This window comes from Chaetomium tenue, assembly GCF_020726465.1.
Source record: "Chaetomium tenue strain MPI-SDFR-AT-0079 chromosome Unknown F5144scaffold_5, whole genome shotgun sequence".
Lineage (NCBI taxonomy): Eukaryota > Fungi > Ascomycota > Sordariomycetes > Sordariales > Chaetomiaceae > Chaetomium > Chaetomium tenue.
In genome coordinates, this window is record NW_027117333.1 from 2,262,596 (window position 1) to 2,281,253 (window position 18,658).

The following is an 18,658-nucleotide window of genomic DNA, read 5'->3' on the forward strand; positions in this document are numbered from 1 at the left end:
CTTTCTAGTACTTACTTTGATATTTTTGAAGTTCACCTTGGACGTTATGTGATGCGATTTGCCGTCTCCGCCTAGGGTAGAGTGATATGCTCAGGCTTGCTGGGACAAAAGCGTCTCGATGTCACCACAGTAATACAGCGTTTCGGTTGTTAGAAGGCTAAGACTAGACCACATTTACGACCTCTGTTCTTCTCCCAGGGAGGAGGCCCAAAGCCGGCTAGTAAATTGGGGTCGGTTCGTAATGTCCCCGCCCCGGCTATCATCGAAACTCAGGTAGGATTCAAGGCGCGTGGAGGACTTGTGTCGTTGGGGAGTTGAGAGAACGGCTTGGATTTGCTGCAACCCCACTGGAGCATGGTGGGCAAGGGGGGCTCGGTGGGTGTGGGTCGCGGGGCTGGCCCGCTTTGAGAGGTGGGGCAGCTGCAGCTCAATGCAAGACAGCGGCAGAGCTGCAGGCGCGTCCACCGGCGCGTCTCACTCGTGACACGCCCCAAATGCCACAAAAGGAAGCCACAAAATGCCACGCCCGATGAAACGGACCTATGCGACAACGAACTTGGATAATGGCGCACCCACACCCAAGAGAGGGCGGTTTTCTGAAGTCATTGTTTTGAGCAGCGACAGCGAGTCGGACGCCTTAGACTTGAACAGGGAACACGACGGGCTCCCCGAAGATTTTGGTATCGAATACGGCTCTGACGAGGAGGAAGACGAAGACGAGGACGAAGGCGAAGACGAATATGAGGACGAGGACGAAGACGAGGACGAAGAGGAAGACAACGATGAATCCCAAGAATCCCAGAGATCTCAATATCACCGCTCGCGGAGCTTCATAGAGCAGCTGCAAAAAGATGCACTTGATGATTTCAAGGCCGACTTTCTCCTCGAGCTGGATTGCCTCCGCAGCTCGACTGCCGACCCGGCCCCGGTAGAAGAGGACGGCGCACATGGCCTGCGGGATGTGCTGAGAGAATGGGTCGGGCAAGACAAAACATCACGACGCACGAGCCACCTCTACTACAGACTCGACCACACATACGACGAGAACCAATTTCCGCCGGAGCCTTTCCTTGGACGGGACGTCGTGGTTATGGAAACGCTTGACCGGATGGCTGGCGAAGTCCATCTTGAGATCTTCCTTGCCCTACTCGACAGAGAGGATGGTGGGCCGACACCGGACTACCTCGTCCGCAGCTTGGTCGACCGGCACGGCCACGAGCTGATTTCCGACATCCCGGTCGACGACAACTTGCTGCAGGCGAGAGTGCCTTCGTTGGGAGTCCAACTCCCTGGTTCTGAAGTAGTGAGTGTTTTTTCGGCTCGAATTTCACGGACACGGGCGGATACTGATCTCGACTTTCCAGGCCGTGATGCTGGCTCCACGAGACAGTGTGGTGGATTTCCTGATGCAGTACACATCCATTCCTTCGACGTCCGCTCTGTGCTTCTCTCGGGATGCACTTCTCGACAGCTTTGCAAACTACTTCAGAGCTCGAATAGCGGAGTCAAGTAACCGTGACCGCCTTCTACCGGTTTTCAAGGAGCTCTGTGCCAGGATATGGCAGCTGGATGAGGCTAAGGGCCTCTTTGTGTTGTCGAGACCTATCCTCCACGACCTTCTTGTAGAGGTAGTGAACCTCAAAGATTGGGACTTCCTCGAGGAAATCGCACGTCACCTTGGAGGACGCCCTCTGAGCATCTTCACATGGTCCACTGACCAGGTGGCTTCGGGGTCGGGGCCCTTGCTGAAAGTCGAGAAAAGACACTCCTCGCCCCATTCTGCTACATCAGAAAACGAGCCGAAAGAAATATCACGGCGATTAATTGGCAGTTTCCCGGAAGCGTTTGACACCAAGGGGTCTTGCTCTTACATTGGCCGTTTTGTAGTCGATATGTTATGCGCCACGGAAGACTCCGAAGGAAGGGAAGTGCCCAAGTAAGCGTTGGCTATCCTATCTCATTCATGTCTCGAGCACGAACTAATACATGCAGACTGCTCCGGATCGTCGAGAATAACCCCTCGAACTCGTCGTTTTTACTTGGCGTCTTAGATGGCCTCCGTCTCCGCGCCGTAAACGGGACCTCGACCCAAGCACCCATCCCGTCAGCCCTCGGACCACTTTTTAACCGTGTAGCACGGCTTCTCATCAGCAATCTCGATGTATCCAAGCTCTTCCGGAGGGGTTCACACGTACTTCAATGTCGCGGCTGTGTATCTTCTGACCGATTCACCTACAAACCGGGATATGCCGGAGCTGTCGACGCCGACCAACTCGCCAGCGTCATCTCCAAGCTACTGGCCGATGGAGAGGATGGTCTCGTAGCATGTTTCGCATCCAAGGTCGTCGCAAATGTTGGACTGATCCTACGGCAAGAGTTTGCCTGTTTTTGGATTCCGTTTCTTGGTCGCCTTATCAAGGTCCTCGAGGAAAAAGTTGCTCCACTGTCCACGCCTCGGTATCGTCATCTCTTCGCCGCATTGCTCGAAACATACTTTGCTCGCTGTGTCGGCCCGCTGCCGTCTACATGGACTCCCAAGAGCAAGGAGATCGACTGTTGCTGCGATCTCTGTCACTTGTTCTATCGTTTTCTCAAAAGCAGCGTCCCCGCGGCTTGCTTCCCCCCGGTTTCACGGTCGAAGGTGCACCATCTCAATACGTATCTGATTCCCCACGCTTACAAGAACAATGGATGTTTATTCGCAATCGAGGACGGTTCGCTTGTCGTCAGGAAGCTGCAGAACATCGATGCCCCGAGCCGGAGGAGCTGGGCCGAAAACCAAGAAAGAGCTAGTATTAACATACGAAAGTTGGACGGCCCGGCCCTGCGTCAAATTCTCGGTGTCGAATACGCCCGAATTTGGGGCTTCCAATCTACTCAGTCGTCTCAAGGGCCTCCCCCAGTTCCCATCGAGAGTTTAGACCATTTACCTAAGCTGGGGGGTCCGCCCAAGCCATACCAGCCTCCTGCTTCGATGGTCCCAGCAGCTTCGTCCGGCTCAGCACATCGGTTAGGAAGCATTCGTCGACCAAATCCACAAGGGCGCCATCATTCTAGCAACAGCCCCATTCCCTCGCCTTACTCGACTAGTCAAGCAGCACCCGCTCCATACGCAAGAACTGTTGCACGCACTCCACACAACCCCAAGAAGGCCAACCACGACCGAGACGGACTCTTAACTCCAGCCACTCCATCGCGGACTTACCCCTCGGCGGCCACCGACACCGATGTGCAGGCTGTGTCAAGGGCGTGGAACTCGATGCGTCTCAAGGAGCTCAAGTCCTACTGGTCCGGGGCCGAAGGCGCGCAAGAGCGGATGCACCCAACCCTGGTCTCGGCATCCAACTCTCGGCCGCATTCTACCCCAAAGGCCCCGCCTCCCAGGACCCCATCCTCGGCACAACCCACAGCCTTGCAAGGCTCACCGAGAAGCTTGCTGGGCAGCCGTGCGACGTCTGGTACCGCAGCAAGGGGACCGAGACCGTCGGTCACCGTTTCAGCCCCCCGGGCCGCTGCAGCCTCAATGCAGCCTTCCTCGCCATCTCCGCGCGTCTTCGGCCCGATCTCCTCGGCCCGCCTCAACGCGGTCCCTACGCCGCCGAGTCATTCTAGGGTGAAAACAAACTCTGTTAGGATTAAGATGGAGGTTGGGCCGCCAGCGGACTCTTTCCGAGGCGCCAAGAATCGTCCATTCGAGGTTATTGACCTGACTGGTGATGACTGAAGCCTAAGTCTGGTTGGATATCTGTTTTGGCTTTCTGTTCTGGATTTGCCACGTATGGCTGTGCATACGCATAAGAGGGCCGGTTTAGTTTACCTCATCGCGCGATACCCGTTGTCTTGTCTTACTATTTACGATGTTAAAACCCCTGTCGTTTGGTGTGAGCTTGCACCGCAGGTGGGGCTGAGCGCCGAAAGGTTGTTGGTGTGCCGTTGCATTTGCCGCCGTGTTCTGGTTCCCCGCTGCGCACTGCCTCGTCGGGCTTTGCTGTTGGTTTTGACTGAGGGGGGGCCAAATGTGAGTTGCCGTCTCTCTCGGGACCGCGCGCTGTTTGCCTGTTCTGTTCTGACTTTGTGTAAAGGGTCTTGTGTTTCCTCGGGCCGTCGAAATTCAGACTCGGGACGTCGTTTTCAGCTATACGCAGCACAAATGTGGTGGAGGACTGTCAGCCGCCCAGTCGTCTCGAGTGGGTGGGGGCTGCGGCGCGTCGCCGGAGGGTGTGATCGCGCCCCGGGAGTGGCCCGCTGTCGTCGTGGATTGGCGCCAAGGTAGGCCTCGACATGGGGCCGCCCAAGCCTCGCGGGTTCCCGTGCCGCCGTCTTGTGCTGCCAACGGCGTCCAGCTGATTCAAAATGATGGGCTCGCCCCAAGCCGGGCTTCTTGAGAATCCCCCTCAACCCGCGGCGAGCAGAGGATCACCGTAAAAGCAGCTCGCAGGACTCACGGCCTTGATCCGACACCGCAGCAGCAGCTCCCCGCCCTCCACTCGGTCGACATCGAAACCCGGCAACGCAACCGCGCAACCGCGCAACCACGCAACCGCCAGCAGCAGTAGCCATGGCGCCCGAGCCGCCCACTTCCGTGGTGAACGAGTCGGCGACTACGCAGTCCGACCCGTCGACTCCCGGTGTTAACAAGTCGTACGATACATTCACGCCGTTCGACCGCTTAGCGTTGGAGTTCAATGACGACCTCGAGTACGCGTCGATTGAACTCTCGGAAAAGCAAACAAGAAAGATCCTAAAAGCAAAGTCGGGGAGGAAACAATACCTGCCCGGGCAGCCCCGCATACGGCTAGACAAGACACACGGGCACAATGTTGATGCCAACAAGGACCCCCTTCTCGAGTATCTCGAGAAATGCCACAGTACCAAGGGGTTGGATGAGCTATTACCGTGGATGCGGTACATCTTCGTGCAGACGCCCTCGTACACCCACATCATGCCATTACACCACCAAAAGTCACACGCGCGCGAGGTCAAGGTGTCGGAAAACCCTGGTCTGCACTTAGTCTGGTACTACGAGCTCATTTTCATCAAGCCCATTCCGGCTTACTTCTACTCGCAAGCCTTCTGGGTCTTCCTCGAAAATGCCAATAAGGAACTCTACGGCGCCTGCCTCGGCTTTATCCGCAGCTATTACATGCTGATTCAATACGAGATTGATTTCCACGAAGCCTGCAACCTGCACCTGATCCCAGTCAAGGGGAACGGCGAGTTGCCAACGTACGAGGAGTGGTGCGAGTTCATCGAGCCGTTCGCCCGGGTCGGTGACGCCCACGTCAACCGCCGCTACCACTACGGCGAGCTCCGCCTCACGCGCATCAACCGCGCCGCTATGCTGTTCAAGTTCAGCCTGGCCTACTTCCACATCTACCCCCAATGGGGCTCGTTTCTCGAACACACCCTGGCCCCCATCATCACCGTCTTCGCCGTCTGCTCGGTCGTGCTCAACTCGATGCAGGTCAGCCTGGCTGTCATGGAGGTCAAGGGAGAAGACTTTACAATTACCGGGGCGTGGAACAGTTTTATGGATGCATCTTTGTGGTTCCCGGTCATTGTCAATTTGAGTATTGCGGTCATTCTCGTTGCGTCGTTGTTTGGCATGGGCATCATGGGCCTGAAGGACCTGTTCCGTGGGAACTCGGTCCGGCGACGGAAGAAGAGGGGTGATCCCAGCGCGGGGACGCGGAGCCATGGCATGGTCTGGTAGTACCTGATCGTCTTTTACTCGGTTCATATAGACACTCGTTTTGACATATTTCGAGTATAATGAGGTCTCTTTCCAGGATACCCCCCGTACTCTCCTTCAAACATCTAGCTCCGCCCGTTGGACACCAAACCTCTCCCCGATCGACACCCAACCCCCGACAACAACCAGAACTCTAAATGCCATGTTGTCCGCGTCATCACCGAACCCAGTGTCCAACGCCTTCTTCACAACCTCCCAGTCCACGAACCCGAGCTTCTCCACCGCCTCCTGCGTACAGATCTCCCGCATTTTCTTATGCATCGGCCCATCCCGGGGCCACTTGCTCGGAGCCAAGTACGGGTGCTTCCTCCGCTCGTACAGCTCCTGCGTGATGTACGGCTTGCCCGCCTCGCGCAGGATCCACTTCTCCGTGAACGAGCTGGCGATGGCCCCGCGGGCGTCCCAGGGCGTGCCCGACTTCTTGGCCCCCGCCTCCGCCTGGGGTGTGTACGCCAGCTTGACGCTCGGCGGGAGCCCGTTGACATACTCGGACAGCGCGTGGTCCAGGAATGGCGGCCGCGCCTCGATGCTGTGCGCCATCTCGGTGCGGTCCCCGAGGCAGGTTAGCAGGTTGTTAGCTAGCAGCGTCTTGGTCCAGAGGTATTGTGCTGAGTGCAGCGGGTGCCATGCCGTCCTGATCTTTTCCTTGGCCGAGGCTGGTATCTCTTTGGCTTTTGCTAGCTGGCCATCGGCGTTGGCCCATCGTTCGCGGAAGTGCGGCGAGATGACGTTGAGCGGTGATTGCCACGCTTGGGTCCAGTTCAGGATTTTAACGCCGTTGAGTTCGTGAGATGCCTCGGAGTCGCCCACATGCTGGGCTGTGCCCGACTGCGCGTGGCGCACCCCCGCCTCGATGGTCTGCTCCGTCCTGTGCAGCAGATCGGTGCGCAGCTCGGGGTTGCTGGCCAGAATCGACTCGGGCATGGCTAGGTCGGGCTCGCGCAGCATGTCGGGGATGAAGAAGGAGTAGCCGGCGAAGTGCTCGTCGGAGCCCTCGCCCGTGAGAACGACCTTGAAGCCGTGCTCGCGCGGGAGTTTGGAGAGGCAGAACTTGCCTACTGAGTTGAGGTCCATGTTGTGGTGCTCGCTGTGGTAGGCCGCGTCGGCAAAGTTCTCGGCCAGCGCCGCCTCGTCCATGCGCTGCTTAAGGATCTGCACCCCCAGCCAGTTGGCCGTTCTCTCGGCGATATCTATTCTCGTCAGTCAGCGTTGGCAGGTTCTAGCAGGGGAGCTCGAGGTTACATACCCGACTCGTTGTGGGCCTGAGAGTCTGGAAACTCGATGCTGAAGCAGGCAATGCGGCTGGTGGCGTCCTGGTTGCCCATCTTGATTCCCTCGTCCCGCACGAGATGCGTTACGATACCCGCCAGGAGCGACGAATCGATCCCTCCCGACAAGTAGATCCCAATCGGCACATCTGCCCTCAGCCGCAGCCGAACCGCCTCAGTCAACCGCTCCCTCACGCCCAGCACCATCTCCTCGACCGACCTCATCTCCGGCACCCGCTACATCACCCACACGTCAGCGATCACCACCACCACCGCCCCCCCAAAACCAACCCACACCACACAAAAGAACAAACACCTGCACTCACCTTATCCGGATATCCCAAATCCCAATACGTCCCCCTCACCATCTCCCCCGCCTCCCCAATCTCCACCCACCCCCCCGGTACCACCTTCCTGACCCCCTCAAACAGCGTCCTCTCCCCCACTTGCCACGCCCCCCTCACAATCGCCTCCCCATCCCACCTCGGCCGCCACCCCAACCCCAAAAACGCCTTCGCTTCCGCCGCCACCAGTAATCTCTCCCCCCACACCGTCCAAAACAGCGGCTTGATGCCGAAGCGGTCGCGCGCCAGGATGACTTTTCCCGGCCCCGGGCCGCGCGCGTCGTACAGCACGAGGGAGAATTCGCCGCGTAGGTGCGTGAGGAAGGTGGGGGAGCCGTGGGCGAGGTAGAGCGCCAGGACGAGTTCCGTGTCGGTGTGGGAGTGGAAGGTGTAACCGTGGTGGGTGGAGAGCGTGGTGCGGAGGGTGTTGCAGGGGTCGTAGATCTCGCCGTTGATGACGGCGTGGATGTTGTTGCAGGGGGAGTGGTCTAGGGGGTGGTGCAGTGTTAGGGGGTTGTTTGAGAGGGGTCAAGTAGTAGGAGGGCTGGGGGGGTTGGTGAGCGGGGAGGGTGGGTAGTGGGATATATGGGGCGTTGCGCACGGGGTTGGTTGCCGGCGGGGGAGAGGTCGTTGATGGAGAGGCGGTTGTGTCCGAGGCCTAGGAAAGAGGGTTGTTAGTTGGTAATGTGTTGGCCGGGGGGTGAGATGGGGGTTTAGTTTGTACCAACGGAGGCATCCTCGTTGATCCAGATGCCCTTCGCGTCGGGGCCACGGTGTGCGATCAGGTCAAGGCTATTGCTGAGCTTGGTCTCGAGTTCTGCGCGGGTTTCCGGCGTGCATGGTTGGCGCTGGCGCCGGTCCAACGCAATGCTCACGCTTATTCCACACATGGTGTTGTGGGGTCGGTTCAGGTTATTGTTATTGCACGAGTGGTGGATGGGTTGGCATGTCTAAACGCCCTCTGCGTCTGGTTCTCTTTCCTTTATATTCATCTATTACCCCTCACATGTTCAGGACCGCACCGTTTTTCCTAGAATGGGTGCCTAATCGCCCCTCACATGCCGTCCCTGACACGATCTTCACTGTAAGACGGTGAATGTTTGTCGCCCAATGAGCACGAATGAATCACTCATCCCCAAACCCCAAACCTCGGACTGCGGTTTTGGCACGCTTACACAGTAAGTACCACCGTGGCGTTTACCAGGCCACGCATGGACCAAAAAAGCCGAACTCCAAGTATGCGTTCCTAGATGCCGACGAAACCTTGGACTAGACGAACGAAAGAAACCTATTCGGAAACCCAAACTTGACTTTTTACTTTGCTTGATTCATTTTGCCCAGTTTCCTTTTTATCTCTTTTGCTTTTTCTTAGTTTCTTTACTTCTGTCTTTTTTCTTAAATCTTTTCTCCCCTTTCGAGTCCGGCTTTTTTTTGGCCAGAGGGAGCCTGCAAAAGGACCGCTCGCTTTCGCTAATGTTATTGCTCGCTTTCGTTAATGCTATTCGCTGGGGTTTGGTACGAATCCGTGCACGACGTCGTCTTTAGCGGTGTGATGGCGCCAGGCTGATCCCATGTCAAGTGCCGATAATTAGGCGTGAACTGAAACGTCGGGGGATGGAGACGGAACCGGAATAACAAGTGGAAATCGAGTCCCGGAGACAACGAGGATGCCTCGGGGTAGGGTCTGGGAACATCCTTTTTTAATCTGAAAAGTCTGAGGTTTGGGTTTCCAAGTGAATTGGTGTTAGCTTCGACGGCGACAACGGAACACGACGGCCACCAATAAACGCGGTTCAGATCAAGCTGTCGACTGCATGGGTTGTGCGATGGGCGTGCAAACAAGTATCATTGGCTGATTATGCCAGACGCTCCAGGAATCGGTACTGTTCGCAGGGAGACAGAGGGACGGCGGACGATATACCAAGTACATATAAAGGAGACCTAATCGTCAGCCGCTGCATATGTGGTCGCTCAACTTATTCGGTGTCATTCCTATCAAGTTGTTTTAAGCCCCTCACTGGTCGATTGGTGACTGGACCTCCGAGTTGACGTGGACAGAGAACCAACAGTGCACGTATGCGTTTATAGTTAATGAAGCAATGGGGCGAAGTGGATGGTATTGAACTTGAAGCAATGACCCCGAGTCCTATCAGCAACACGACGCGAGAGCAACAGTTATGAACGTTGCATGGGCTCCAAGCTCACTTCTGACCTTCCATCCCTCCTTTATTCCTTGGGATTCGAAGGATGCATCGTTTCTCATCGGCAGAACTGAGGCGACATTGGATCCCGTCTGGCACATCATCACGTCTACCCGGCCACCGGTATCTCAATATCGGTTTCGTATTCTGTTGATACTACGTTATACAGGACCTCAGCCTCCTCGCATAGTTTGATGCAGGTCCGAGGTAACATGGAGTGGACGTAGAAAGATGCACGTCGGCGTGCAAGGTGCCATTGGTTGATTTACTCTTTTGACATTCTTGCCATATGCGGCGAAGCCTTAGTAAGAACCCAAATAAATGGCGATCATGCTTCCAACGATACGAGATCGAGGTTCGCCCCTTGCGACCAGAGAGCCGGAGCAGAGGGTGCTAATGCATGGTAAGGGACCTACAATACGAACCGATGCAACATCGACTTACCCGGGTTCTCCCCAGCCACGCCAAACTGGCCTTCTCTGCTGTAGGTGCGGCGGGAAATGGAAACCCGGAAACGGGAACCCACCAGTGTTGACGTTAAATCCAGAAAGGAGCGGATCGGCAATGTGGAGGTTAAAAGTCCATCTTGTCCCCGATCTTTAACACACTCGCCCTTTTTCACTCAAACACATCAAACCATCATTCAACAAAACAAGCCTTAAAAACCAAACACTCGAACCCTAAATCCGCCATCATGCGCTTCACCATCCCAGCTCTTACCCTCGCGGCGGCGGCTTCCGCTCTCCCCAGCCAAGCGAGGACAGGCTCGACGTCCAAGGGCTTCAACCTCTACGCGCGCGTCACCGGCGGCAACAGCGAGCTCGCGCAGGCGGTCGAGGGCCTTTTCGTCTCCACGGCGCACACGGGCGCGGGGCAAAACGCGGCGGTCCTCTCGAGCACGAGCGCCCGGCTCTTCTACCAGAACGGCACGGCGGACAGCGGCACCAGCAGCATCGTCACCGACGGCGGCAGCCCCGCCTCGATCCCCTTCAGCTTGACGGTGCAGCCTGCGGACGAGGCCCATCGCATCCTTGAGATCAGCGTCGGCTACGGCACTCCCAACTTTGTCGGCACGCAGGGTACCCTCGTCAACGGCCTTGGTGAGGGCACCTATGTTGCCTGCGACGCGGTTATTCCTTACTACCAACAAGTCTTCACCACCCTGCAGTTCGTTTACGGCGAGCCGGACCCGGCCACCCTGGAGGCATGCGCCACCATCGAGCTGGTGGCCAAGTGCGCCGAGCTGAACGAGCTGCCGACCGACGGCAGCAGCCTGGCGAGCCACGAGTTTGCGGCGGACGTCAAGTGCGAGGCTTAAGTCTCTACGGTGGATAGTTGGGTTCCCATCTTTTGTGTGTGATTATTCTGGATAGAATCTACCGCTATAATATTGAGCTCTTAGAGCGTTCAAACTTTCGGTTACCGCTGTTGTCCATCCCATTCAGGAGGTACTTTTTACCCTTTTTTTTTACTCCCCTTGTCAACATTACCCCTTCCCCTTTTCAGGCTGCTCAGTTCTTCAATCCCGGGTGTTCGTGCTGTGCCCGTTCACAAACAACATATTTGCATCACAAGAGACTCAGTTCAAGCACAGAAACAGGGGATTGACCCACTTGCAGAGGAAGATGGCAAGGGGGACATTTTCCATCCATCACAGGGCGAAACTGTGTGCCAAGGCAGCACTGAAGCCTCCAACCACTCAAGTGCAGAAAAGTCCCTTGGGTGCCTAATCCCGTCCGTACGTTGGCGATTATTGTTGGGAACACTATCTGATTCGCTCAAGTCCGCAAATCCAGCACTGAGGCCGCCGCCCCTCCTTGTAAGGTTCGTCGCCCTGAAATGTGATTCCCCAATCTCCTTCTTCTCTTCGGTTATCCAGGACTCGTCTAAATCACACATCACCCAGGTTTCGACTGATCATCAGGTAGCTCGCACACACCTGCACACAACCACCCACCATGTCATCTTCTAACCCCGAAAACAAATCCGGTAAGCCTGGTGACACCCTGCTTCCAGCCCACCCACCTCCACAGGATATCAGGCTCTCTAAACCATCCTGTAGGCAACGAAAACCCCAACCCCCAGACACCAACCCCCCCAACAGCCGCGGCGAGCCACCCCAGCGACGAAAGTGGCGAGACGCGTCCCAAAGGCGGCCATGGGCCCACCAGGGAACAGCTCGAGGCTGCCTGGGCAAACCTGGCAAGGCTGGAAGCCACCGGCGTGATCAAGCCGTTTGTGGTTCGGTACCCGAGAATTGTTGACGTTGATGGAACGGTTCTCAGCGAGGGAACCCCGACGGGGCACGATTCAGGGACTGAGGCGGCTGTGGGAGGGTTGGATGAGGGCGGCAGGTCGTCGGGGGAGTCGGAGTCGAAGGTTGGGAGGGAGGCGGGTCTGTGAGGGAGGATGGTGACTGACTCGGGAGATGCGGCGGTGGGAACGCGGGCTTTAGGTCATAACAGTCGAGGCATGATTCATAAGTCTGGTTTGTGAACGCACTTGGACCTGTTGGTTACACGTTGGCTGCAGGCATACCCTTGTATACGAAGAGAATACCAAAAAAGAAGAGAGGGAATGTGGAAATGAGGAGAAGGAAATATAGGTACCTAGGTAGGTAAGGTACCTAATGAAAACAGGCAAAGCACATATCTTTTAAGAACATTTATTTCTTAATCCGCCACGGGCGAAAGTAGCAAATCAGGAGGTATTTCCTCTGTATAGTGTCCTTTTGCATCTTCGATCACGACCAACTCAAATGTTCATCAGGCAACCTTGGCCATGTGGCATCGCTGGCGTGTTGATGACACTCATTCGTGAAAAGCGAGGGCGGCGAAACGTTGCTCCGCTCTTGTACTTCGTACTCGGCACCTTAAATAGGTCTCAGCGATTCTGAAATGGCAGACTTCACTTCATCAAACATCGTCTCCCGTTTTGTTCGAGCACTCGATGCTCTACAACAGCCAACTTTTACTTTCAATAATTACTGGATACGTTACATCATCCGGCTAAAAAAGGGACACTGCAATTCACGAGTCCTCGCATCATTTCCCACTGCAGTTCCGCCACGACGGGGTTCGGCATTCCACATCTACAGGGCCAGCACCAGCAACCGAATCATAAAATCGACAGGAGCGACAATGACGAGACACATCCAGCCGGCCGATATCCCATTAAGCTCCCTCACTAGGGTCGGTCTTGGATATGCTTCCAGGCTAGTCACCGTCTCGCCCATCCAAGTTTCCAAAACTGACGGCCAGACCAGTACCAAAGTCTGGTTCACCGACAACGCCAGCCCAGCTATCAATATGAGAACTGTGATGGTTGTGCTCGGTGCGGTGCTTTTAACGTGCGGCGCCAGCCCAGACTTGTCTTTTAACCGGGTTCCTGTTCTCAAGAAGTTGAACTGGAAAGCGTTGTCGATGGGGATCATACAGGCTGCCGAGTGCAGCCGATGGTTCTTTACCATTGTGCAAGCTACTAGAGACTTATATCGGCGGTGGCCTTGAGATACAGAGCGGAGCCAAGGGCTGAGAAATGAAATTGGGAGGAGGTGGGAAAGAAACATTAGACATTCAGGGGGTGAGGGGGAGTAGAGAAAGTAAAGGTCAGGAACTGAGGGGATTATTGAAGATGGACCATCCACCCTTCCAAGGTATAGGAAACAGGCATCCCCAAAACTGACACCAACGTATTTTTCCATGCATGACTCTGTCGCTGCTGAGACTCGCAAGTTGAAACTCACTTCTATTTATCTCTGATGGGACAAGAATTGTTTCATTCTTGGCCATCACTAGGTCTTCAAAATCCTTCCTAGCTTCCTCCAGCCGTGTAGTTCACTGGGGGGTTATATTGACGTCCACTCGGATATGTCACATTGGAAGGTTGTAGAAAGAGGTACAATGACGGCCAGGCGTGATATGTCTTCTCTCCCATCTTTCGTCCCGGGCCCACAAGGCCTTTGCCCACTTGGCGCTTCGGCACCTAAACAACCCCGGTTCACTCGCCAATCACACAATGCAAGGCCCCGAGAGAGACGCTGATCGCACCGCCTAAAGGAGGCTGGAATAGGAAGTTGTAAAGTCCAACCTCCCCCGCTCGCATTACCTTCCCCTTTTGCTGGACGATACATCTCCGAGGGTCGCGCAACCTAGATCCATCACACATCAATTGGCGGCGGAAACCCGGGAAGTGGTATTGGAGATTGGAATTGGTACATCAGCAAGCTCAAAAGGGCCCGCATCGCGCGTTGTAAGGGTACTGAGGTGAGTGCTCCTTTTTCTTCATTCCCAGCTGGCATCGTTATCGCCCGGGGCCGTCATTAAAATGGGAGTGCTTCGCGCAATTGCGGTCGGCGCCGCGTGCCTCGCGCAAGTCGTGGCCGGGATCGATGGTGGTATACGGACCTCTATGAACAAGGTAGGGTATTCGATTCTAATGGGCTCGAGTATGACGTTCCTGACCTCGCACAGTTGGACCGTCGCGCCGAAGAAGCATCTGTTCTTGTGAAGAAAGATCTCCAGGACCTGTACCCGGCGCGCACCCTGAAGGTGCCGGTCGACCACTTCCACAATGACACCCTTTATGAGCCGCACTCGAACGAGACCTTTCCCCTACGATACTGGTTCGACGCCAGCCACTACAAGAAGGGTGGCCCCGTCATCGTTCTGCAGGGCGGCGAAACCAGCGGCGCAGGCCGGCTTCCCTTCCTTCAAAAGGGCATCGTCGCCAAGTTGGCTCAGGCCACCCATGGACTCGGTGTCATCTTGGAGCATCGCTACTACGGGGAGAGTTTCCCCACCCCCGACTTCAGCACCGAGAACCTCCGCTTCCTGACGACGGACCAAGCGCTGGCCGACATGGCCTACTTTGCCGAGCGCGTCGTGTTCGAGGGGCTGGAGCATCTGGACTTGACCTCGGCCAAGAACCCGTACATCGCCTACGGGGGTTCGTATGCCGGTGCATTTGTCGCCTTCCTGCGGAAACTGTACCCGGATGTCTACTGGGGTGCCATCTCGTCGTCCGGCGTTCCCGAGGCCATCTACGACTACTGGCAGTACTACGAGGCGGCGCGCATTTACTCGCCCCATGACTGCATTCTTGCCACGCAGAAGTTGACAAACGTGGTCGACAACATCCTCCTCAAGAAGACCGATACAGAGTACGTGCAGCGCCTAAAGACCGCCTTTGGGCTGGGCAACGTCACCCGTGACGACGATTTCGCCTTCACCATCTCGTACGGCATCTCCGGCCTGCAGGGCCTTAACTGGGACCCCGCACTGAACGACACCGGGTACGGTTACTACTGCAACAACTTGACCGCCACGGCAAACCTCTACCCGGAGCTGACCAGTCTCGAGTCCGAGGCCCGGGAGCTCATCAAAGTGGGTGGCTATGGCGACGAGGTAGACACTCTCACCAACCAGCTCCTCAACTACATCGGCTATGTCAACGTCACGGCGATCCAGAACTGCGTCCAGTCGGGCAAACCTTCCCAGGACGCGTGCTTTACGAGTTACAACTCGACCCACTACCAGCAGGACGACCTCAAGCAGGACTGGCGGCTGTGGGCGTACCAGTACTGTTTCGAGTAAGTTTAGCCCTTCAATACCCCGACCATCCCGACCCCCTTCTAACCAGCTTACAGATGGGGCTATTTCCAGACGGGCTCCGGCGTGCCCGCGGACCAGCTCCCACTCATCTCTCGCCTCATCGACCTCCCCTTCACCTCCATCATCTGCCGCGAAGCCTTCAACATCACGACCCCACCCCAGATCGAGCGCATCAACCAGCACGGCGGCGTGCACATCAGCTACCCGCGCCTGGCGCACGTCGACGGCGAGTGTGATCCGTGGCGCTACGCCTCGCCGCACCGCATCGGCCTGCCCGAGCGCGAGAGCACCGTCAGCGAGCCGTTTATCCTGATCGAGGATGGTGTGCACCACTGGGATGAGAATGGCTTGTTTCCGAATGAGACGAGGCCGGGCTTGCCGCCGAAGCCGGTGGCGGATGCGCAGGACCAGGAGGTTGCGTTTGTGAAGGCGTGGTTGAAGGAGTGGAAGGAAGAGAATTGTAGGGGAGGGAAATGCTGTCGTGCGTGAGTGGGTACTAACTGAGTAGCAGATGCATCCGATGAGGGGGATCTTTGATGGGCTGGGGTATGTGTGGCGGGGATAATTACATACATATCAAGTATGAGCGGCATCTCCAGCATGTTTGGAACTTGTGTAAACGGGACATAACTTCATAAATAAGGGGTATCTACCATTCTAACCGATCATCGCAAACGAGACGCACGTCAAACCGCTCCTCTCCCTTCCAGACCTTGCCGCCCGAGTTGCACTTGGCGACGGCCGCCCTCATCTCCACGACCATGCCCACCGGCCCGCTGCCAAATACCCGTGTCTGACCGTGGGCCACGCCGGCAACGAAGTCGCTCACCGCGGCGGCAACATCGGGCCTGTGGTCGTTTCCACTCCGCGTCGATGGCGTACCCTGGACCGACTCAATATCGTCGTCCGACTCGGTCCGCCCCTTGTCGTCTGTCACTCTGACCTCCTTGGACGTCACAGTGAGCGACTCCGACGTGACGAAGGTCCGGATCCGCAGACCGTGAGCAGCACCCAGCCTGCGCAGCTCCTCCATCTCGGGCTCGACCCATTCCAGGTCCTGCCTCTTCTTGACGGCCCATACCAGCTCCAACTTCCGCCCCGGCGCCGGCCTCTCCCGGACCAAACGCAGCAGGACGGGGAGGACGTAGGTAATGCCCGTGCCGCCGGCGACGCAGAGCACGTTGACGTCCTGCGTCAAGCCCTCGGCAATGTTTTCGCCGTACGGCCCCTGCATGATAACCGACGTGGTGAGTGCCGTCCCCGCGGCCGCCTTCTTCACCAGCACGTCGGCGATCTTCTTCGTCTCGCCCCCCTTGGCCCGGAAGATGTACGAGTGCTTCACCTTCCCGGCGGCATCCGCCATCGGCAGCGACAGCGGGGTGAACGGGTGGCTCTGGAAAATACTGCCCTCGGTGAAGCACAAAAAGAAGTGCTGCCCAACACTCCACGGCTTCTGCACATGATCAAAATCCAACCTCACCACATCCCCCAGCTCCCCATCCCTCCACAACCTCGCCTTCCCCTCCACCGCCCTAAACCCCCACCCCCCCTCCTCCGACCAATACCCATAATGCAACATCCCCATCCTCACCAACCGCGCCCCGCGATCCAACCCCCACAGCACCAACCCCGGCACCAAAAAGCACTGCAACTGCTGCCAATGCCCGATCAACGCCCCAATATACACCATCGCCAGCACATAATGCGCCTTCCGAAAAAACTCATACCCCGTTACCCTTCTCACCACCACCCCCCACGACAACACCCACAACACCACCAACAACACCAACGCCACCACCCCCCAAATCGCATACTCCTGCGCCACCCACTCCTCCCACACCCTCGGCTGCGGCTGATACAGCCACGCCTCCACCAACACCCACCCCAGCGTATGCAACAAACTCTGCACCAAAATCACATACCCCGTCCACCGATGCAAGAACATAAACCCCGTATACGGCACGCCCGTCAACAGACTCAGCACCGACTCCCGCGACGCCAGCAAAACCGACAAAGGCGTGAGCGCGTAGGCCAGCACGCCGACGCGGTCGGCCCAGGGGCCGAGGGTGGTGCGCGTGTTGACGATGTGGGCGGGCTGGTTCTTGATGGGCGTGATCCAGGTCGCGTAGGCCATGCCCAGGAAGGTGAAGAGCGTGAGGTAGGCGGTGAGGAGGGCGAGGATGAGCAGTTGGAGGCGGGTGGTGTGGCCGAAGAGGAAGTGGAGGGGGGTTGTGGGGAGGAGGTGGTGCCGGGTGGTGGAGGTGAGGGCGTGGTGGAGGCGGGTGAGGGTGGAGGTGGGGGGTTTGGAGGAGGGGGTGGTGGTGAGGGGGGGTTGGGATTCGGGGTCGGTGGTGGTGGTGGTGGTGGGTTGTTTTTGTTTCTCTTTTTGGGCGGCGGAGAGCTGGGCGAGGAGGTCGTCGTGGGGTTCGCGGGCGGGGAAGAGGCGGCGGCTGATGGCCCAGACGAGGAGGATGCCGCCGATGGTGAGCCAGAAGATGCCCGTGTAGATCATGCCGCGGTCGTGGGCGCCGTAGACGACATCGAGGTAGGCGCAGGAGCCGGGGTCGTTGGTGCAGGGCACGGCGCGGTCCGCGTAGCCCCAGTGCGGCTCGAGGGCGGCCGCCTCCGACATGTTCTGGATGTGCCGCGGCGTGAGCGCCATGGTTGCGGTTGGTGTTGTTTGTTGACTTTTGTTTTTGGAAGTCTTGGCTTGGTTGGGAGATGGGGAATGATATCCCCAGGTCCAAGGTAGGACTTGTCAGAAGTGATGAGCGTTCAGGCGGCTCATCAAGGTGCACATGTACTGTACAAGGTGTGCGAAAATCTCAACACCAAGACGACAGATGGTGGGACCACTCGGGAGAGCAACGGTTAGATGTCTCGGGGCTTAGGCTGTGGCAGGCATGTGGCAAACAGGGACAACCTGCTCTTATCTCCATGAGGCTCATGCCACGCGCTCGGTTGCCCTTCCCGAAAACTCGGGACCTACATTCCGAACTGCAGGCTACGAAATATGCCGAGCGTTTGGCGGTAGTGGAATTGTCCCTGAGCATATTAATCGCGAAAGAAAGAGCCAATTACGGAGCTTCATTCCACATGCTAAACCTTCTCAAATCCAGCTTTGCCCCCCATCTGATTCCTTGGTGTTTCTCGTTTTCCCACCTTTTTCCACCTTGATGTTTCGCCCTCGTCGTTAAACGAACCTTAGCATCCTTTCCCCGGTTTTATTGAGCATCTTTGAGCACGTTTCTTGCATCAGCAGGGTGGAACCCGAAGGGCTGGACCCGGACCACCTTCCCGTTAGCTGTCCAATGGCCGCCTGTGTGCTGATCCTCGGGGCCTGCTACTGCCTGCCCCCTGGCCACACGGGTACTTGAGTTCAAGTTGCGCCATCTTGGCGTTCTGCTTGAGAACACATGCGGAAGAGACGACCCCTCAGACCCCCATCTTCTGGCGCATTTCTGCTCTAACTTGGGTAACT

The 18,658-nt window shown here is 57.0% G+C and overlaps 9 protein-coding genes across 9 annotated transcripts; 6 read left to right on the forward strand and 3 right to left on the reverse strand.

Annotated features, from left to right (window-relative positions):
- Nucleotides 1-529: 529 nt before the first annotated feature.
- F5144DRAFT_493512 (uncharacterized protein) lies at nt 530-1,940 on the forward strand (the record flags this gene model as incomplete). The annotated part of the gene is made up of 2 exons (XM_066785981.1): nt 530-1,309; nt 1,365-1,940. The coding sequence occupies 2 exons, from the start codon at nt 530-532 to the stop codon at nt 1,938-1,940; spliced, it is 1,356 nt and encodes a 451-aa protein (XP_066641458.1).
- Nucleotides 1,941-2,883: 943 nt separating this feature from the next.
- Nucleotides 2,884-4,141, forward strand: F5144DRAFT_294724 (uncharacterized protein). Its single transcript, XM_066783838.1, has one exon. It carries the CDS (start codon nt 2,975-2,977, stop codon nt 3,722-3,724), a length of 750 nt encoding a protein of 249 aa, XP_066641459.1. The 5' UTR covers nt 2,884-2,974; the 3' UTR covers nt 3,725-4,141.
- Nucleotides 4,142-5,761, forward strand: F5144DRAFT_294723 (uncharacterized protein). Its single transcript, XM_066783837.1, has one exon. It carries the CDS (start codon nt 4,559-4,561, stop codon nt 5,711-5,713), a length of 1,155 nt encoding a protein of 384 aa, XP_066641460.1. The 5' UTR covers nt 4,142-4,558; the 3' UTR covers nt 5,714-5,761.
- A 48-nt stretch (nt 5,762-5,809) lies between these two features.
- On the reverse strand, nt 5,810-8,254 carry F5144DRAFT_494212 (nucleophile aminohydrolase; the record flags this gene model as incomplete). Its single annotated transcript, XM_066786021.1, has 6 exons — nt 5,810-6,942; nt 6,999-7,077; nt 7,347-7,455; nt 7,582-7,852; nt 7,966-8,022; nt 8,089-8,254. The coding sequence occupies 6 exons, from the start codon at nt 8,252-8,254 to the stop codon at nt 5,810-5,812; spliced, it is 1,815 nt and encodes a 604-aa protein (XP_066641461.1).
- Nucleotides 8,255-10,170: 1,916 nt separating this feature from the next.
- Nucleotides 10,171-11,203, forward strand: F5144DRAFT_294791 (uncharacterized protein). Its single transcript, XM_066783839.1, has one exon. The coding sequence runs from the start codon at nt 10,260-10,262 to the stop codon at nt 10,881-10,883; it is 624 nt and encodes a 207-aa protein (XP_066641462.1). The 5' UTR covers nt 10,171-10,259; the 3' UTR covers nt 10,884-11,203.
- A 320-nt stretch (nt 11,204-11,523) lies between these two features.
- Nucleotides 11,524-11,968, forward strand: F5144DRAFT_494698 (uncharacterized protein; the record flags this gene model as incomplete). The annotated part of the gene is made up of 2 exons (XM_066786048.1): nt 11,524-11,554; nt 11,628-11,968. The coding sequence occupies 2 exons, from the start codon at nt 11,524-11,526 to the stop codon at nt 11,966-11,968; spliced, it is 372 nt and encodes a 123-aa protein (XP_066641463.1).
- A 505-nt stretch (nt 11,969-12,473) lies between these two features.
- On the reverse strand, nt 12,474-13,434 carry F5144DRAFT_577910 (uncharacterized protein). The gene has a single exon (XM_066789230.1). The coding sequence runs from the start codon at nt 13,266-13,268 to the stop codon at nt 12,657-12,659; it is 612 nt and encodes a 203-aa protein (XP_066641464.1). The 5' UTR covers nt 13,269-13,434; the 3' UTR covers nt 12,474-12,656.
- A 135-nt stretch (nt 13,435-13,569) lies between these two features.
- On the forward strand, nt 13,570-15,786 carry F5144DRAFT_577911 (peptidase S28). The gene is made up of 3 exons (XM_066789231.1): nt 13,570-13,984; nt 14,038-15,155; nt 15,213-15,786. Exons 1-3 carry the CDS (start codon nt 13,892-13,894, stop codon nt 15,664-15,666), a joined length of 1,665 nt encoding a protein of 554 aa, XP_066641465.1. The 5' UTR covers nt 13,570-13,891; the 3' UTR covers nt 15,667-15,786.
- F5144DRAFT_294887 (putative FAD binding protein) lies at nt 15,601-17,959 on the reverse strand. Its single transcript, XM_066783841.1, has one exon. It carries the CDS (start codon nt 17,837-17,839, stop codon nt 15,827-15,829), a length of 2,013 nt encoding a protein of 670 aa, XP_066641466.1. The 5' UTR covers nt 17,840-17,959; the 3' UTR covers nt 15,601-15,826.
- Nucleotides 17,960-18,658: the final 699 nt, after the last annotated feature.

Bases quoted from the DNA above. Each gene is read 5' to 3' on its own strand.
- F5144DRAFT_294887 (XM_066783841.1), bottom strand. From the start codon at position 17,839: ATGGCGCTCACGCCGCGGCACATCCAGAACATGTCGGAGGCGGCCGCC.
- F5144DRAFT_294723 (XM_066783837.1), top strand. From the start codon at position 4,559: ATGGCGCCCGAGCCGCCCACTTCCGTGGTGAACGAGTCGGCGACTACG.
- F5144DRAFT_294791 (XM_066783839.1), top strand. From the start codon at position 10,260: ATGCGCTTCACCATCCCAGCTCTTACCCTCGCGGCGGCGGCTTCCGCT.
- F5144DRAFT_577910 (XM_066789230.1), bottom strand. From the start codon at position 13,268: ATGGAAAAATACGTTGGTGTCAGTTTTGGGGATGCCTGTTTCCTATAC.
- F5144DRAFT_294724 (XM_066783838.1), top strand. From the start codon at position 2,975: ATGGTCCCAGCAGCTTCGTCCGGCTCAGCACATCGGTTAGGAAGCATT.
- F5144DRAFT_577911 (XM_066789231.1), top strand. From the start codon at position 13,892: ATGGGAGTGCTTCGCGCAATTGCGGTCGGCGCCGCGTGCCTCGCGCAA. The intron at 13,985-14,037 runs GTAGGGTATTCG...GACCTCGCACAG, and splicing joins TACGGACCTCTATGAACAAG to TTGGACCGTCGCGCCGAAGA. The intron at 15,156-15,212 runs GTAAGTTTAGCC...ACCAGCTTACAG, and splicing joins GCGTACCAGTACTGTTTCGA to ATGGGGCTATTTCCAGACGG.